The following is a 14,738-nucleotide window of genomic DNA, read 5'->3' as shown; positions in this document are numbered from 1 at the left end:
TGAAGGGTACTCCTGTAGCGCACACACGCACAGCACACGATGAATGATGTCAGCTCTGCCGCTTTATGCTTATATTGTCGTCTGATGCGTGGATTCTTGAAAACAAGCAAGCTGCATGAGAGAATGATTTTTTTTGTTTGTTTTTACAGACTGTATTATTGCATTAATGCAAAACAATTGAAAATAAAATAATCTTCTTGTATGTTTCTATACGCTGAGTTGGCCAGCTTCTCAGAGACGGTAGAATGTGCTGGTTATTTTGGTCGAATCTAAAAAATTAAAATTTTGTAAATAATAAATGAGCATGCAACAAAATTAAGTAATATTTAATGATAGTAATAAGAATAATAATCGTAACATTTAAGAATTATTTTATTATTAGGGTCATATAAACAGGTTTACACAAAATAAAATACTTAAATAATAAGTGTACACACTTTATAATAAGCCTTGAATAATAATAAAACAAGTCTGTGTTTCCATTGGAAATGATAAGACAGCACAGTAAAAGCACAGCACTGCAGTGGTCTCTCTCCAGGACTTTGCAATAGCAGCAGGGGTCTGGAGCCCACCCTTCTGAATAACTCCAGTGCAGCAGCAGCCAGCAATTCCTGCTTGATCAGCCAGGCCTGGTCTACAGGATAGGGCATGCACAGCACTGGGACTGTGTAAACACTCCTTACTGTAGGCAAATTGAGCAAACTCGTCACACAGTGACATTCCATGCCTTGCAGTGAGTGTATGAATAAGTGACACATTCTTTTAGTATGCAGCTTGAAGATACAGCCAAGCTTGGTTACTGTCAAGCTTGTGAACTCTTTGACAGGCCAGGGAGCCTTGATGATATTTTTGACTTTTAACTGTATTCACATTTTTGTTGTCCCATTTACTGTAATATCTTTTTCTCCAAACCCTTTAATGAAGAGGAGGATCGTGGACTCACTTTGATTCTGAGCCTAAGATCTTTGTTTTGTGTTTCCAGCGAACTACAATGAGCTGTACCAGTGGTCTGTGGAGAACTACCCGGAGTTCTGGGCAGAGGTGTGGCGGTTCTGTGGCATTGTGTGCTCCCGCATGTATGAGGAGGTGAGTCTGTTTTCAGTGAGATAAACTGCTGGTTTGGTTTCCTAGAGAAGCGTTTTATATGGGCTGTCAGATAGCAAAGGTTGTTCAAACATAGGCAGCAGCCATCACATCAGAGCCTTGACTGTCGCAACTCATCACAACACTGGACCTTATTTCATCTGTCAACACCCTGAACACGCTCTGCATAGAAATGACTTTGAGTTCCACCCCACACATGAACATGCAGTTCCATGTGCTGTATTTCGTGCAGTTCCATGTGCTGTATTTCGTGCAGTTCCATGTGCTGTATTTCATGCAGTTCCATGTGCTGTATTTCATGCAGTTCCATGTGCTGTATTTCATGCAGTTCCATGTGCTGTATTTCATGCAGTTCCATGTGCTGTATTTCATGCAGTTCCATGTACTGTATTTCGTGCTATTTATGAAAGAGTATCAGCATTTCTTTAACTTTGATGCCCGTTTTCTGTGTTTTTATCTTTTTATGGGATGTCTGGTTTACGAGCAGGGCCTACGCTTCAAGCCAGTTAGGCACATCTCTGTGAACGTCTTTCATTCAGGGCTTGATCTGATCAACGTGAATCCAGCTGGCCATCTCCTCAGCCTGTACGTTCCAATGACAAGTGTTGTATTTACAGCACAGTGATCTGGCAAGGCTTGAGAATGCCATGTTAAACGAGAGGCAAGCCACAGAGTTCAGATCTGGAGATGAGGCATTGCCGCATTGCCTTCTGTGGAGTCCCTCCGCTCCTGTAACCCCTCCCCCTCAAGGACAGCAGCTCACAGGTTGTTCTCCTGTTATTCACAGGTGGTTGACCGGACAAAGAGAATCTCTGATGTTCCTGAATGGTTTAGAGGCAGCCAGCTAAACTACGCCGAGAATCTTCTGAAGCATAAGGATCAGGACAAAATAGCTCTGTATGCAGCAAGTGAGTGAATGGGATCACAGTCCACCACATTAGAGCTGAGCAGAAGGCTCTTCTCTGCAATTTGTTTGTTTAAATTGTCTTCCAAAAATAACCCAGCAGCATATTGGTATGTGTTACACGTGCCAAAGGCTCTGGGGCATCAAAGTTCACAGCCACTCCACCTGTGAGTAAGTAACTTCAAATGACGTGTTTCGCTGTGGTTCTTTATTACAGTGAGTTGACCTACTCTATTTCTTTGTTAAGGTGCTTTGGCTTGAGTTCAGAAGCTGCTCTTCCGTTCTAGTTGCCAGCCACACTAAACTGAAGGGCAGCTTCTCAACTTAGCCCAAAGCACCTTGGCACAGACTGTATAAATCAATATGATTACTAACAATTACTCAGCAGTGTTGCCTCATAAAGTACATTGCGCAGATAGCAGTCATTTTAATTAGTGATTAAATGCTAGTAGCTCAGATGGGTGCAGATGAGTATAGTTCCATGTGCATAGTGTAGGGGTGCGGAGTGCCGGTGATCAGGGTGGTGTGGTTTAGAGTACTGCAGCTTCTCCAGTTAACTTAAGATAATCCACTGAATTTGAATTCAGCTGAGTGCAGACTTACTCATTCCTGCTGGCAGTGCATCTGAGCTGCAGCTGGGCCTCAGATTTAATTACTCTACTTTCCAGGAATTAAGCATGATTTTACTATTCCTGGGAAGCAGGATATTACACACTGTTAGCTGGTTTAATCATACCCTGTAATGCTAAATTAATTATAAAATAATACTCCAGGTGAATGTGGCATATGGAACTTTTTGCTGACGTTTGCTGACATGTCATGAAGCAAAATGCACAGCTCCATTTCTTCTGTCCCTGTATTATTTAGATTTGTTGGGTGTACATTCGGATTGTCATTAGTGTGTGCATGCGTGTGCGCGTGCGTGTGCATGCTCATGCTATAGATCAAACTTCTAGTCTTTGCATACTGTATAATTGTTTGTGTTGCACAATATGGCTGTGTAAGTAATATGCAAAGAGCAATTTCCGAATGCAAGACAGCTGTTTGCCAAGCTGGCTGTGCCACACAGGTTAGTGTTTAGCAGGCACCCTGTGCCGGGTGCTGTCAGGGCTGGCATGTTGTTGGTACTGATGCCCTCTTTGTGGCCCGCAGCGGAAGCGAAGGAGGAGATCACCAAGGTGACGTTCAGGGAGCTGAGGCGAGATGTCGCGCTCTACGCTGCTGCCATGAGGAAGATGGGGGTGAAGACGGGGGACAGGGTGGTCGGTGAGGAAGCTCTTCTTTATCTCCACACAGATCTCAGGGCACGTGGAACCATGTCATAACAGAGTATAAACTAGCCACTGTTCTTCTTATGTGGTATCTACTGGGGGGTTACGTGTGTGGAATAGCATGGAAATACTGTTACACCATTGCAACAACAAGATCCTTTTAACAAGAGCATTTGGAATTACCTGGTTATTACAATGCAATTACACTGATAGTTACCCAGTTATTACAATGTAATTACACTGCGGTTCATGGGCTCCAATATAAAGCTCTTCCCAAACTGTATTTAATGATTTGAAACAGACTTACTTTAAACAGCTCATGAGTTAAATGACTGTTGAGTGAGTCCAATATATTGAAACAGTAGACAGCCAGAACCATTGACCTTGCTTGTCATTTTATTAATGCTCCTTCGCCCATGCCTTCCAGCTCTTACAGACATCCCTTTCATCAGCTAATGGGCCTGCACCAAGCCAGCCCTGCTGTGTGACTGGCTAGAGGGCTGTGGCTGTCCAGTCCCGGTTTGGAATGGAGATGTTTTAAAGTACCCTGATTGACACAGGAACTCACATTTTCTGCAGGTGTTTCAGTTAGAGTTCATGGAATATTAGGCAGCCCCAACTAAATTATTTTCCTACAGCATTACAGAGCATGAGTTGTAGGAAAATAATTTAGTTATATAAATATATAAATTGTGGCACTGCCTTGTTAAATCAATAAGGCAGGTGTTCTTTTCTATATGCTTGTAAGTGTTTACAAGTTGTGTGCTCTTCTCCCACACATGCATGGTGAGAGTAATCCACTTACCTCTGGCTTACCTAGTGAAACCTTGCCTTGGCTCTTATGCCATTTATAGGCCTGTTTTATGTAAGCAGGGAAATAGACTTGGGCAGACTTTCAGGTTTCAGTGCACAATGTGGATGCCTAACGACAGGTGAGCAGGTTTCCCTTGGTTAGTTTGTAGTTCTGAGAAGGGAAGAGCGTGTGCACGGCCTGGGTGTTTAAGAGTAAGAAGTCAGCTTAGTGTGCAGGACACAGCAGGGGAGTTGCACTGCCTTCTCACAGCACAGGAAGGGAGAGAGGAGAGGTGGCACACAACAATAACTGGGTGGTTGGTTTACCTAGACCCTCAGTGTTGCACATACCCTAGGCTGAAGTTCCTTGCGATTTGGGTTTGTAGCTTGCTTGCTCGCAGCATTTGCATTATTGTGCATTTAGATTCAGGATCTTTTCAGATATCTTCCTCTGCAGCCCTGGTTTACTCCTGCCTGTTACAAGCAGCTTCCTGCTACTTTGCCCCCAGCTGCATTACTATTTAAATCAGAGATCCCCTTCGAAATCCATTCTACAGGCAGAAACTCCAATGCTAGTCTAACTGAACTGGACACCCCATAGTAGTCCACTTGCTTGTGCCCTGTTTCACAATGGGGGTGCAACGAGGCAAAGGTTCCAGTTCAGAGTGTGTGTTTTGTCCGCCTGTGAGCATTGATTGCTGGTGCTTGTATAACAGCTCCTCAGCAGAGCTGTGTAATTTGGTGCAGTGTCCGCCCAGCCCGAGTCTTGAAGAGTAATTGCAGAGAATGCCCTTCAGCTTTATTTGATGGATTGCATCTTGCTTAACAGCAGCCTTGTCATGCCAGCACTCTAGTAGATTGCTCTTTCACCCAGCGCCTGTCTGTTATAGTTCTGAAAGGGAGCTCAGGCCAGGTATACTGGGAATAGGAAGGCTGTGATGGGAGCGAGGTGGTGCCGAGTGACTCACTGAATTTAAAACATAACAGGGACGCTAGGTCACGACACACTGAGCAGAATCCGCGGGCAGGTGTCCAGAGGGAAGCAGGATCATGCCTTTAAACATTGTTTCCTGGGGATCCTTTCACAGTACTTCATATACAGGTACTGGGGTTAGGTGATAAGCCCTCCCAGTTGAGAAAGTTGCATAATCCTCTTAGAATGAATGGGATGCACTTTGATTGCCCGTCTTGTGCCGCAGGTTTGTTCAGTCCTGATTGCACCCCTTTAGGAAAGTTGGAAAGGGTCTCATGGTTATTTGCTGGCTGTGGTGTTCCACGTTGGCGCTGCATTACTTTTTAACTTCTCACTTCAGATGCACATTGGCTCTGCATTCTTGTGTGGAGCCCTCTGCTTGTGCCTGTTTTCATACAGAGGCCTGCAGTTAATTGCCTGTGCTCAGGTGCAAATGCAGTCAATGCAGTGAACCTGGAGACCTTGCAGTTTGCAGATGGAACTCAGCTGAACTGACAGATTCCTGCCAGAGAGCAGGGCAGGCCCTCTGCACGTGAGCTCTGAGTGGACCGGAGCCTGGGTTATAATCCACAGAGAGGGGGAGCTTTCATTGGCTGCCTGGTAGCGGTAGACTTGGCCAGGCTGTTCCCTGGGGAGTGTGGTCAGATTGCCAGCGCAGTGCAGACGGCCTGTCAGCCAGGACTCGGCTCAGAGCTGTACTCTTAGCAAAGCACACAAGGTGTGTGTGCGAGTTCAGTGAATGGGGTTCTGTTCGAGGATGGGAGAGCGTGTCGAGCCAGAGTTACAATTTAGAATTTGCTTCATTTCGTTTTTTATACTAAAATAAAACGATTAAACTTGCAGGACAATTCATGCACAGACCATAAGGAGAGACCCTACGGAGATGTGTAACGTGAACAGTTTTATTAAAAGGGTGCAAATTGCATTTAGTTTTGATCCTGTTTAATTTATTTTCAGAACATATTAGGACTAAAGCTTCTTATACAGCCAGATTGAACAATCTTTTTTTAATCTGGCTATAGAATAATTTTTAGTCTGTTTAGTTTTTATTAATTTACACATGAACAGTGCAGTGTCATTAACGATAAACTTCTAACTCTATCTTTAAGCAAAAGTGGCAGATGTTTTTTAAATGAGAGAAGATTGTATTTGTGGCCTGATATACATTTTGGATTAAATCATACCATAGTGCCAGTGGTTGTTTAATTAAATATGTTTCTTTAAAAAGCCTCTTTATTGTGACAGTGTTCAAATCCATACAAAGCACCATATTACATGCCTATAACCTGGCAGTGTCTCACCCTTTGCGTGGGTGATACGCTTTCATTCTGCAAAGAGTCCTAACGCAGCTCGCACGATCAGACAGCCACTTATTCACATTCCACAAAAACATCCCACTAAATGAGTGTGTCCAATTGATTCTTTGTTTATTAAACAGCATGCTTCAGAAAGCAGCAGGGGTTTAAAATAGCTAATGTGAACCCATGTGGCCATTTAACCTGGACATAAAAACAGATATCATTTACAAGGAGGACTTGAGCAGAGTGAGGACAATGTACAGGGCTTACCCCAGAGGAATAAGAAGCTGCCTGTTGTTTTGTATTTCAATCTGAGGGACTGAGGCTTTTCATAACGTACTCGCTAGGTGCTGCCACCCCTCCAACACGCTGCTAGCATTGCTGTTACTCAGTCCAGCAGTAAATCCATCAGCCCCATCAGTTAATCAGCTAAGCTAGGGAAGCAATCAGCTGAACAAACAGAGTCATAGCAAGCCTCAGTGCGACTCACATTCACTGGTGTCTACTTGAAGCCTGGTGAATTCGCATTTTTAGGTCAGTGGCTATTCTTAGTGGACAGTTGGCACTTTGATCTTGCAGACAAGCCAAGTGCACATAATAGCCCAGCATGCCAAGCGGGGATCAGCATGGGATTGGGGGCATGTGACCTAGACAGAGAAGCACAAGCGCTCTCACTGGAAGCTCGGGCTGGCTGGTGAGAAAAATACTGGCATTGTCCATCAAAGTGAGGGCAAAAATGACTTGGTCTGTGTGCTGTGAGGTTCTGGAGTTTGGAAGCCTAAGTTATAGCACACTGTGGGTCATTGCTCATGAAGATAGAATAATGAACAGGTGTGTGTGTGTGTCAGTGTGTGCGTCTGTGTGTGTTCATGTAATTCCAGTGGATTAATCTGAGATCTCAAGCCGCACTCTTGAAACTGCATGCAAGTAACGAAGCTTTCCTGAAACGATGGCTTATTGTGACTGCAGTTGACGTGCATGTATAAATCACAGTTGGAAACGATGGCTTATTATGACTGCAGTTGACATGCATGTATAAATCACAGCTGGTTTTCTTTATTCTTGCCAAGATCTGCTTTTCGAGCTGATTGCCTGTTTCCATTCCCTGGTGATTCCTGTTCCATTGCTATAGTGATTTACAGCAGGAGCGAGGGCACTCCTTATAGATCTCCTCTTCCTGCCCGCCTGGCCCATGGCGCTCTGATTACTGGGTCTGAGAGCAGGTTCATCACAATTAAAAAGCTCCTTTTATTAGGGCAGTATAGAGTAGAGCATAGCAGGGCATCTCTCAACAAAGCTGGCTTTCTTTGACATGGAGAATGCAGTGCAGGTGCTGCACCCATGTGAGGGTAAAACACATTCCTATTGAAACAACAGCAAACAGGAATTACAGGGTCCAGCAAGTGTAGCAGCTGAGTTGTTTGAAGTGTTTACAGATATGAAGTGACACACACGTTAAAGCATTGTAATAGAGGCTGCTGATAACAGGCACGCTACAGTAAGGAAATACACATTTCAAAGACAAGTGCAACCCGTTAAACCGTGCAACACATTCTGATAAGCCATCGGTACGAGTTTACAATCTTTATAGTTTTTCTAACCCAGGTTACTGTGTTCGTTGGCATGCTTTAGATTGTTGCAATGCATAATGCACCCTGTTAATTGTGTTACTTTAGCACTGTGGATGACTACCAGGAACCACGCAGGCAGAGTGAGGTGTGAGACCAAAGCGAGCCGGAACGGCACGGAAGAGCTGCTCTTTTAAGTTTCCCGTGGTATACTGTAGTAAAAGCGTAGTAAAGCACAGTGCAATCATTATTAACAATGGGTATGGTAAAGCATGATAACAAACTGGGTTAGCCATGGTAAAGCAAGGCATGGTATGAACACAAAATCATATTAAACTGCCAAATGAACGGCTCTAAACTTTTCTACTGCACCACTGCTCTGCAGAGATGAATTACTAGATCACAGGTGTCGAATTTCATATCATGACTCACAGTGACACTAGGGAGACACTCCCTGTGCAGGTGTGTGGAGACCAAGCTAACCGTGCAGCACACCTGACAGAGGCATAGAGCTACAGGACTAGCTGGCTCCGAGCCACTAAAGGAACTCTCAGCAGGATCTAGATTGCCTGCACTTGTGGGATAGGCTGTGTGCAAACAGCCCAAGGAGGTATTGTGTTTCATGACAGTTTAAGTGTCAGTATAAAAGCAAGGGCTTATGGTTTCTGAACCAGTCAAGTGTTATTAGATATCTCCTGGTATCACCCCTGGTCTAGCTGATAGCGTGGCCTGAACTGCACTTCCATTTGGCACTTCCAACAGAAATAAAGAAGGCAGTAGGTGCTTTTAGGGTGAAACTTCAGTTTAAGGATCTCTTTATAAAATGTCGACGTGTTGTAAAGTGTTTTGATAGTTTCTGAAATGCAGGCGTCTGAGACAGTGTGAATGGAAGCACAGTGATGTAAGTCGGATCTGAATGCAGGAAGCACTTTGTTGACACAGGGAGTTGTAAATGCATGGAGACCTGCTGGGCCGCACTGCCTCTTCTGCTCCTCTTCCTTCAGTTCTTGTGCTCTTGGCAGTGAGGTGTATGGCTGCTCACGGCTTGGTTTTGCTTTGCAGGTTATCTACCCAACAGCATTGAAGCCGTGGAGGCCATGCTGGCAGCTGCGAGTATCGGAGCCATCTGGAGCTCCACTTCACCTGACTTTGGGGTCAACGTGAGTAGCTGCAGCCTTGTATTTCAGTCAGGGAGCCCGGGCTGTTGCAGAATATAAGGTGCAATCTGTACTGAGCGCCATGTGTATTTCTTTGTCTCAGGAGTTGTCAAACTGGGGTTAGGAGGGGACGCACAAACGCTTCAGGGGTCATGATACCACTGCAGCGCCAGCAAAGAGACACCAACAGCTACTGGCTGCAGATCTTTTGTAGACTCCGGTGACCTCCAGTGGACACATTTAATATAATATATATTAATATAGGCTCCCTTGGTCTTGGTAGACACATGTTTAAAATGCAGTTTGGCTTGACGTGTGTCTGCTAGATGAAGACGTTCTTTTAGTTTACTGCAGAGTCTGTGACTCTCCCACCCCTGGTGAATGAGAAGGTGTCTCCCTTGTGTCTCTGACGCCTCCCTGTCTGTGCTGTGCTTCTCATCCTCAATAGGGAGTCCTGGATCGGTTCTCCCAAATCCAACCCAAACTCATCTTCTCCGTCTCTTCGGTTGTGTACAACGGCAAGGAACATGACCACATGGAGAAACTCCAGAGCGTAGTCAAAGGTAGGCTTCCTGCTGAGAGCTCCTGGGATATTGAGGCTGTTTAAGCGGGACAGATCCACAGAAATGATCCATTGTCAGAGGATTTGGAAACTGAGATATAACCAGAGCTGGGAGATTCTAACCAGGAGTTGTATTCACCTGTTTCGTGATTCAGCCTGGACCCCAGGATGCTACGTAAGGGTTTTAAATCAATGTTCTCTTTCCTCTTGTTAGCATTAGCAACACTGCGCCGCCCTTTATTGTGCTGAAGATCTTCTGTTTGTCGTTTTTTGTTCTTTAATTTGGTTTATGTGTAAAAATTCAAACGCCATCTCTATAGATGATAAGTTTCTTCTTCTTCCACTTGGTTTCTCAGTTCAGAGTCACACCTTTTGATCAGACCATGTGATCTGGAGCACAGGTACCAGGAAAGGGTGTTTATTTCTGATCTGTAGTGCTGCAATGTTTTGCATACCCTGTAAAGTTAATAACCAAAAAGGCTATCAGCAAAATGAGAGGGGCCAGTGATGATGTTAAGAATGCTAATGTGGATTTTAAAGCCTTGATTATCACTCCTTAGACCCCCCCACCTCTACCCCTTCTGCTCTTCTGCAGAAAACAAATGGGATGTGATCTGGAGGCACTGCCTGCCCTGCTGTGAGAATTGAGGCATTTTATGTGAAGTGCTGTTAGCCACTTTACATAAGCAAGACGTTCTCAGAGTGAAGGTGCTTCCTGCAAACGCTAATGATATCCATGCTTCTGTTATTGCTAGGAAACATGTCTGATTGATATGAAGCTGCCACCATGAGTGTGAGGTTGATATGAATCAAATGCCCTTTTAGGAGGAGATGTGTTGACAAGGTTACCTTGCTCCTACCCTCTTTGTTAAGGCCTTAGAGCTCAGGTGCTGTGTGCCTGTTGATACAGCAGGTGGCGCTCTAGCCACATGTGTAAAGTGCATTCAAGAAAGTATGCTCTGTTAACAGAACTTTTTAAAATATTGTTTATAGTCACTCTCTTAAGTTAAAAAGTGCTTTAAAAAGAAAAAGATTTAAATTAATAAAATATCTCTGAAGCAGATGCAAAAGGTTTTATGAACTGTAACCTTGATTTAATTCATCAAAATGTGTTTAAAAAAAAACAAAACAAAGCACTCCTCATTAGAACGTTCTTTAAAACAGTCCTGTACACTCTGACAACATCTTCTTTCCTTTTCACCTGTATCTCTAGGGTTACCTGACCTGAAAAAGGTGGTAGTGATCCCGTATGTCCGTTCAAGAGACGTTACAGATCTCTCCAGAATCCCGAACAGGTAGGATTCCGCCAGGGTGACCTCGTGCCAGGGAGGGGAGGGGCTTGACGATGTCATCGGTGACCTCATCATGCTGACAGTCATACCCTGGACATCGCCTGTTTGGCTCCAAGGGTGATGCAGTGGCTCGGTGGAGCTGCAGTGCGCTGGATATAATGCCGCAGAGGCAGTGCTGCATCTCATGTGTCTGTTTTGTGGGGTTGCAGTGTGTTCCTGGAAGACTTCCTGGCCATGGGAAAAGAAGGAGACCAGGATCCACAGCTGGAGTTCGAGCAGCTGCCCTTCAGTCACCCTCTCTTCATCATGTACTCTTCAGGAACCACCGGGGCACCGAAATGCATGGTCCATTCTGCAGGGGTAGGTACTGAGAGCGGAGGATGTGCCAGGGCACCGAAATGCATGGTCCATTCTGCAGGGGTAGGTACTGAGGGCAGGGGAGGCGCCTGGGCACCTAAATGCATGGTCCATTCTGCAGGGGTAGGTACTGAGGGCAGGGGAGGCGCCTGGGCACCGAAATGCATGGTCCATTCTGCAGGGGTAGGTACTGAGAGCGGAGGATGTGCCAGGGCACCTAAATGCATGGTCCATTCTGCAATGTTAGTGACGCATAAGACTAACCTCTGGGATATACACTGCATATAACAAACGGGAATCAGTGTATGGGTGAAGTAACATTGTATTAATCCGTCTATAGATCAAATGAAAAGAGCTGCTTGTTTTAGATCTCAAGTCTGTAGGGAACTGCTGTCTCTGAAATGCCAGAGTCATGTCTTTGGAGATCCACTGGGGGGCAGCAGCGCCCTGTCTGACAGGAAGCTGCTTCACTGGCATTCGCATTAACAAGTTCTACAGGCACATCGCAATCATTTCCTCAGCGAGGTGTTGCTTGACTTCAGTGAGAACAGGGAGTGTATTTCTTTTGCGGTGAAATCTCGCAGTATGTCATATTCGCCGAGGGGCTAATTAACGTACACTCAGACTTTGAACTCATGAAACTCTTTGCCTCTCCTGTTATGCTTACAAGCTACTGTGAAACTGTTCTCTTTTTTAACATTTGTAAGCACATCTTCTGGCTTGCCATTACTCTGATACTGGTGACTTATCAGTGTAACAAACAAGACCCTTTCCGTCACGCGGTCCTTTTTCACTTTATTGCGCTATGTGCACAGTGTAAGACTTTGCAGTGCAGCCCCTCTCAGCCACTTCACATAACAGCTTGGAAATGGTTTTGGATTCTGTTTTGTGGCCACGCTGATAATAAAAAGACAACCAATCCTGAACAGTTCATTGAGAACTGCTCTAGTGGAGGAGCGAGTGGTACAGTCTGTTAATGTCTCCCTCTTCCTCTCTCTCTCTCTCTCTCTCTCTCTCTGTTTTTCTTCTCCACAGGGCACCCTCATTCAGCATCTGAAGGAACACATTCTCCATGGCAACATGAGCAGCAGTGATGTCATCATTTACTACACCACTGTAAGTTTCCAGCAGTCCTCGACAGTCCAGTCCGCTCCTGCTTCACCCTCGCCCTGACTGGCAGGGAGTGGGCAGCTAAGGGTTCTCCCATGGTGGCGATGCCATGGCTGGGGGAGCCGAGAATACAGTGACTCACTGTGTCTGTATCCCCCCCATTATCTGGCTGGGTGACGCTAATGCTAACTGAACAACAACACTAAACACTTAGCACTACCCTCCTGGGGCAACAGAAGTATGAGCAGGTCTTTTCTGAGGATGTTTTTAGAGCCGATCTGTCTCTGTGTTGTGTGGTGCATGCTTGCCACAGTGTTCCTGCTGTGGAAACAGAAGTATGAGCAGGTCTTTTCTGAGGATGTTTTTAGAGCTGGCCTGTCTCTCTTTTGTGTGGTGCATGCTTGCCACAGTGTTCCTGCTGTGGAAACAGAAGTATGAGCAGGTCTTTTCTGAGGATGTTTTTAGAGCCGATCTGTCTCTCTGTTGTGTGGTGCATGCTTGCCACAGTGTTCCTGCTGTGGAAACAGAAGTATGAGCAGGTCTTTTCTGAGGATGTTTTTAGAGCTGGCCTGTCTCTCTTTTGTGTGGTGCATGCTTGCCACAGTGTTCCTGCTGTGGAAACAGAAGTATGAGCAGGTCTTTTCTGAGGATGTTTTTAGAGCCGATCTGTCTCTCTGTTGTGTGGTGCATGCTTGCCACAGTGTTTCTTCTCAGCGTCCATTCCTGCCCTTTACTGTGTTCCCATGTTTCAAAGTTAATCAACACTCAAGTCATGCAGTAAATCAGTGAAACTTGAAGTTGATTGGATACCCTCAAGCTAATGCAAATTATTATTTAATTATTATTTATCATATTTTGCTGTTGCTTCATTGCATGTCCAGAGACTATGAAATACGCCACGTACTTGAGGTCGTTCCTTAATCATATTTAACTTGGTGTAATGCTGAGTCCCATTTATAGAACCATAAAACTGATTGTTTCTCCATTTCCCTCTCCCTCTCTCCTTCTTCCTCTCTTTTTCTTTCCTTCTCCCTCTCCATCTTACTCCCTCTCTCCCTCTCCCCCTTTCCCCCTCCCTTCTCCCTCTCCTCCCTCTCCCTCTCCCGCCCTCTCTCTCAGACGGGCTGGATGATGTGGAACTGGTTGATGTCTTCTCTTGCCACTGGCTCCTCGGTGGTGCTGTACGATGGCTCTCCACTAGTGCCATCTCCCAACGTGCTGTGGGACTTGATTGACAGACTAGGGTAAGGAAGACACAGACGGGGAGGGACAAGGTGTGCTGGGATATCTGGAGAGCAGATAACCTCAGTAGGCTTCCTAAAGAATTGCTTTGGAAAAGGAGTGTCCAGTAATATGATGGACTTGAAAAAGACTGCTGCCGTCTCTCCTATCTGTGCTTCTTTTATGCCGTACCTTTAAAGTAATCCTTGTAAGTTTTCTCAAAGTTTAGCTTGTTAGAAAACGATGAACAGATGGAACTTCAATTCAAAATAGATCTAATGCACCAACTCCCTCGACTCCTTCCCACCAGGACCCTCTTCCATTGTCTCGTGCTGCAAGTCTCAGATACCCCCGGTCTCTTAGCTTTTCTGTTCTGTGCTGTTCATAAGTGAGCTTCATTAGCCAAGGGAGAGGAGGCAAGGCAGCTCCCAGTAGGATTCTGTCAAAGGGTCATTGTGAATAATTGGTTGGGAGAATGACAGGCTTCATCTGTGATATTGAGATTGACATTTAACTGTCTGGCATCGCAATGAAGGAGCCATCTGAAGTTAAAGGTTACATTTCATCCCTATTGTTTTCAGGGAAAGGTCAACTAAGTCTCAAGAAAGCTCAAAGACAAGAAACAGGGCTGTTGTGGGGATTGAGCTCTTAAAAAGCTTTTTAAGATTTTAAGGCAAGGATGTGTACCGTGTACCAGTAAATGAGAAGCGCTTTCCTTTCTTTCTTTCTTTCTTGAGCGTAGTTCAAAGTAAAACTACGTACCAGTGTCAGTGGCGAGCCTTGCTTTTGCATCTGAGTAATTCCTTACTTGAAATCCTGCCAGAGCAATCTGATTAATTGCACTTTGTTTGCTGATGATCAGAGACAATCGATCACACCGATCGTTGCATCAAAGGTTTATTGCAGTGGTCATCAAAATACAGAGCGCTCCGGAGAATAACAGTCACTTCATCAGTAACTAGTGTATTCTGCCGGGGTAAAGCACATGCATGGGTTATATAGTTTCTACATAAAATTCCCTGCTCCTATCAGGATTTGGCACTCAGCAGATAATTTATCCATCCCTACCCCCTAAACTCATATACTCAACCAATAGAGGATAGCTGTGGGGCATGATTGCCCGCTCCGT

At 45.1% G+C, this 14,738-nt stretch overlaps 1 protein-coding gene across 1 annotated transcript in view; it reads left to right on the top strand.

The window, feature by feature from the left end:
- LOC121297183 (acetoacetyl-CoA synthetase) overlaps positions 1 to 14,738 on the top strand; it is a 30,422-nt gene that overhangs the window by 265 nt on the left and 15,419 nt on the right. The window contains exons 2-10 of the mRNA XM_041223293.1: positions 983 to 1,086; positions 1,892 to 2,012; positions 3,161 to 3,274; positions 8,973 to 9,070; positions 9,516 to 9,630; positions 10,843 to 10,924; positions 11,131 to 11,281; positions 12,314 to 12,394; positions 13,508 to 13,632. Of these exons, the coding sequence (XP_041079227.1) occupies positions 983 to 1,086; positions 1,892 to 2,012; positions 3,161 to 3,274; positions 8,973 to 9,070; positions 9,516 to 9,630; positions 10,843 to 10,924; positions 11,131 to 11,281; positions 12,314 to 12,394; positions 13,508 to 13,632 (991 nt within the window). The remainder of the gene's footprint in view (positions 1 to 982; positions 1,087 to 1,891; positions 2,013 to 3,160; positions 3,275 to 8,972; positions 9,071 to 9,515; positions 9,631 to 10,842; positions 10,925 to 11,130; positions 11,282 to 12,313; positions 12,395 to 13,507; positions 13,633 to 14,738) is intronic.

This window comes from Polyodon spathula, chromosome 22 (genome assembly GCF_017654505.1).
Source record: "Polyodon spathula isolate WHYD16114869_AA chromosome 22, ASM1765450v1, whole genome shotgun sequence".
Lineage (NCBI taxonomy): Eukaryota > Metazoa > Chordata > Actinopteri > Acipenseriformes > Polyodontidae > Polyodon > Polyodon spathula.
This window is presented reverse-complemented; position numbering and strand designations above follow the sequence as displayed.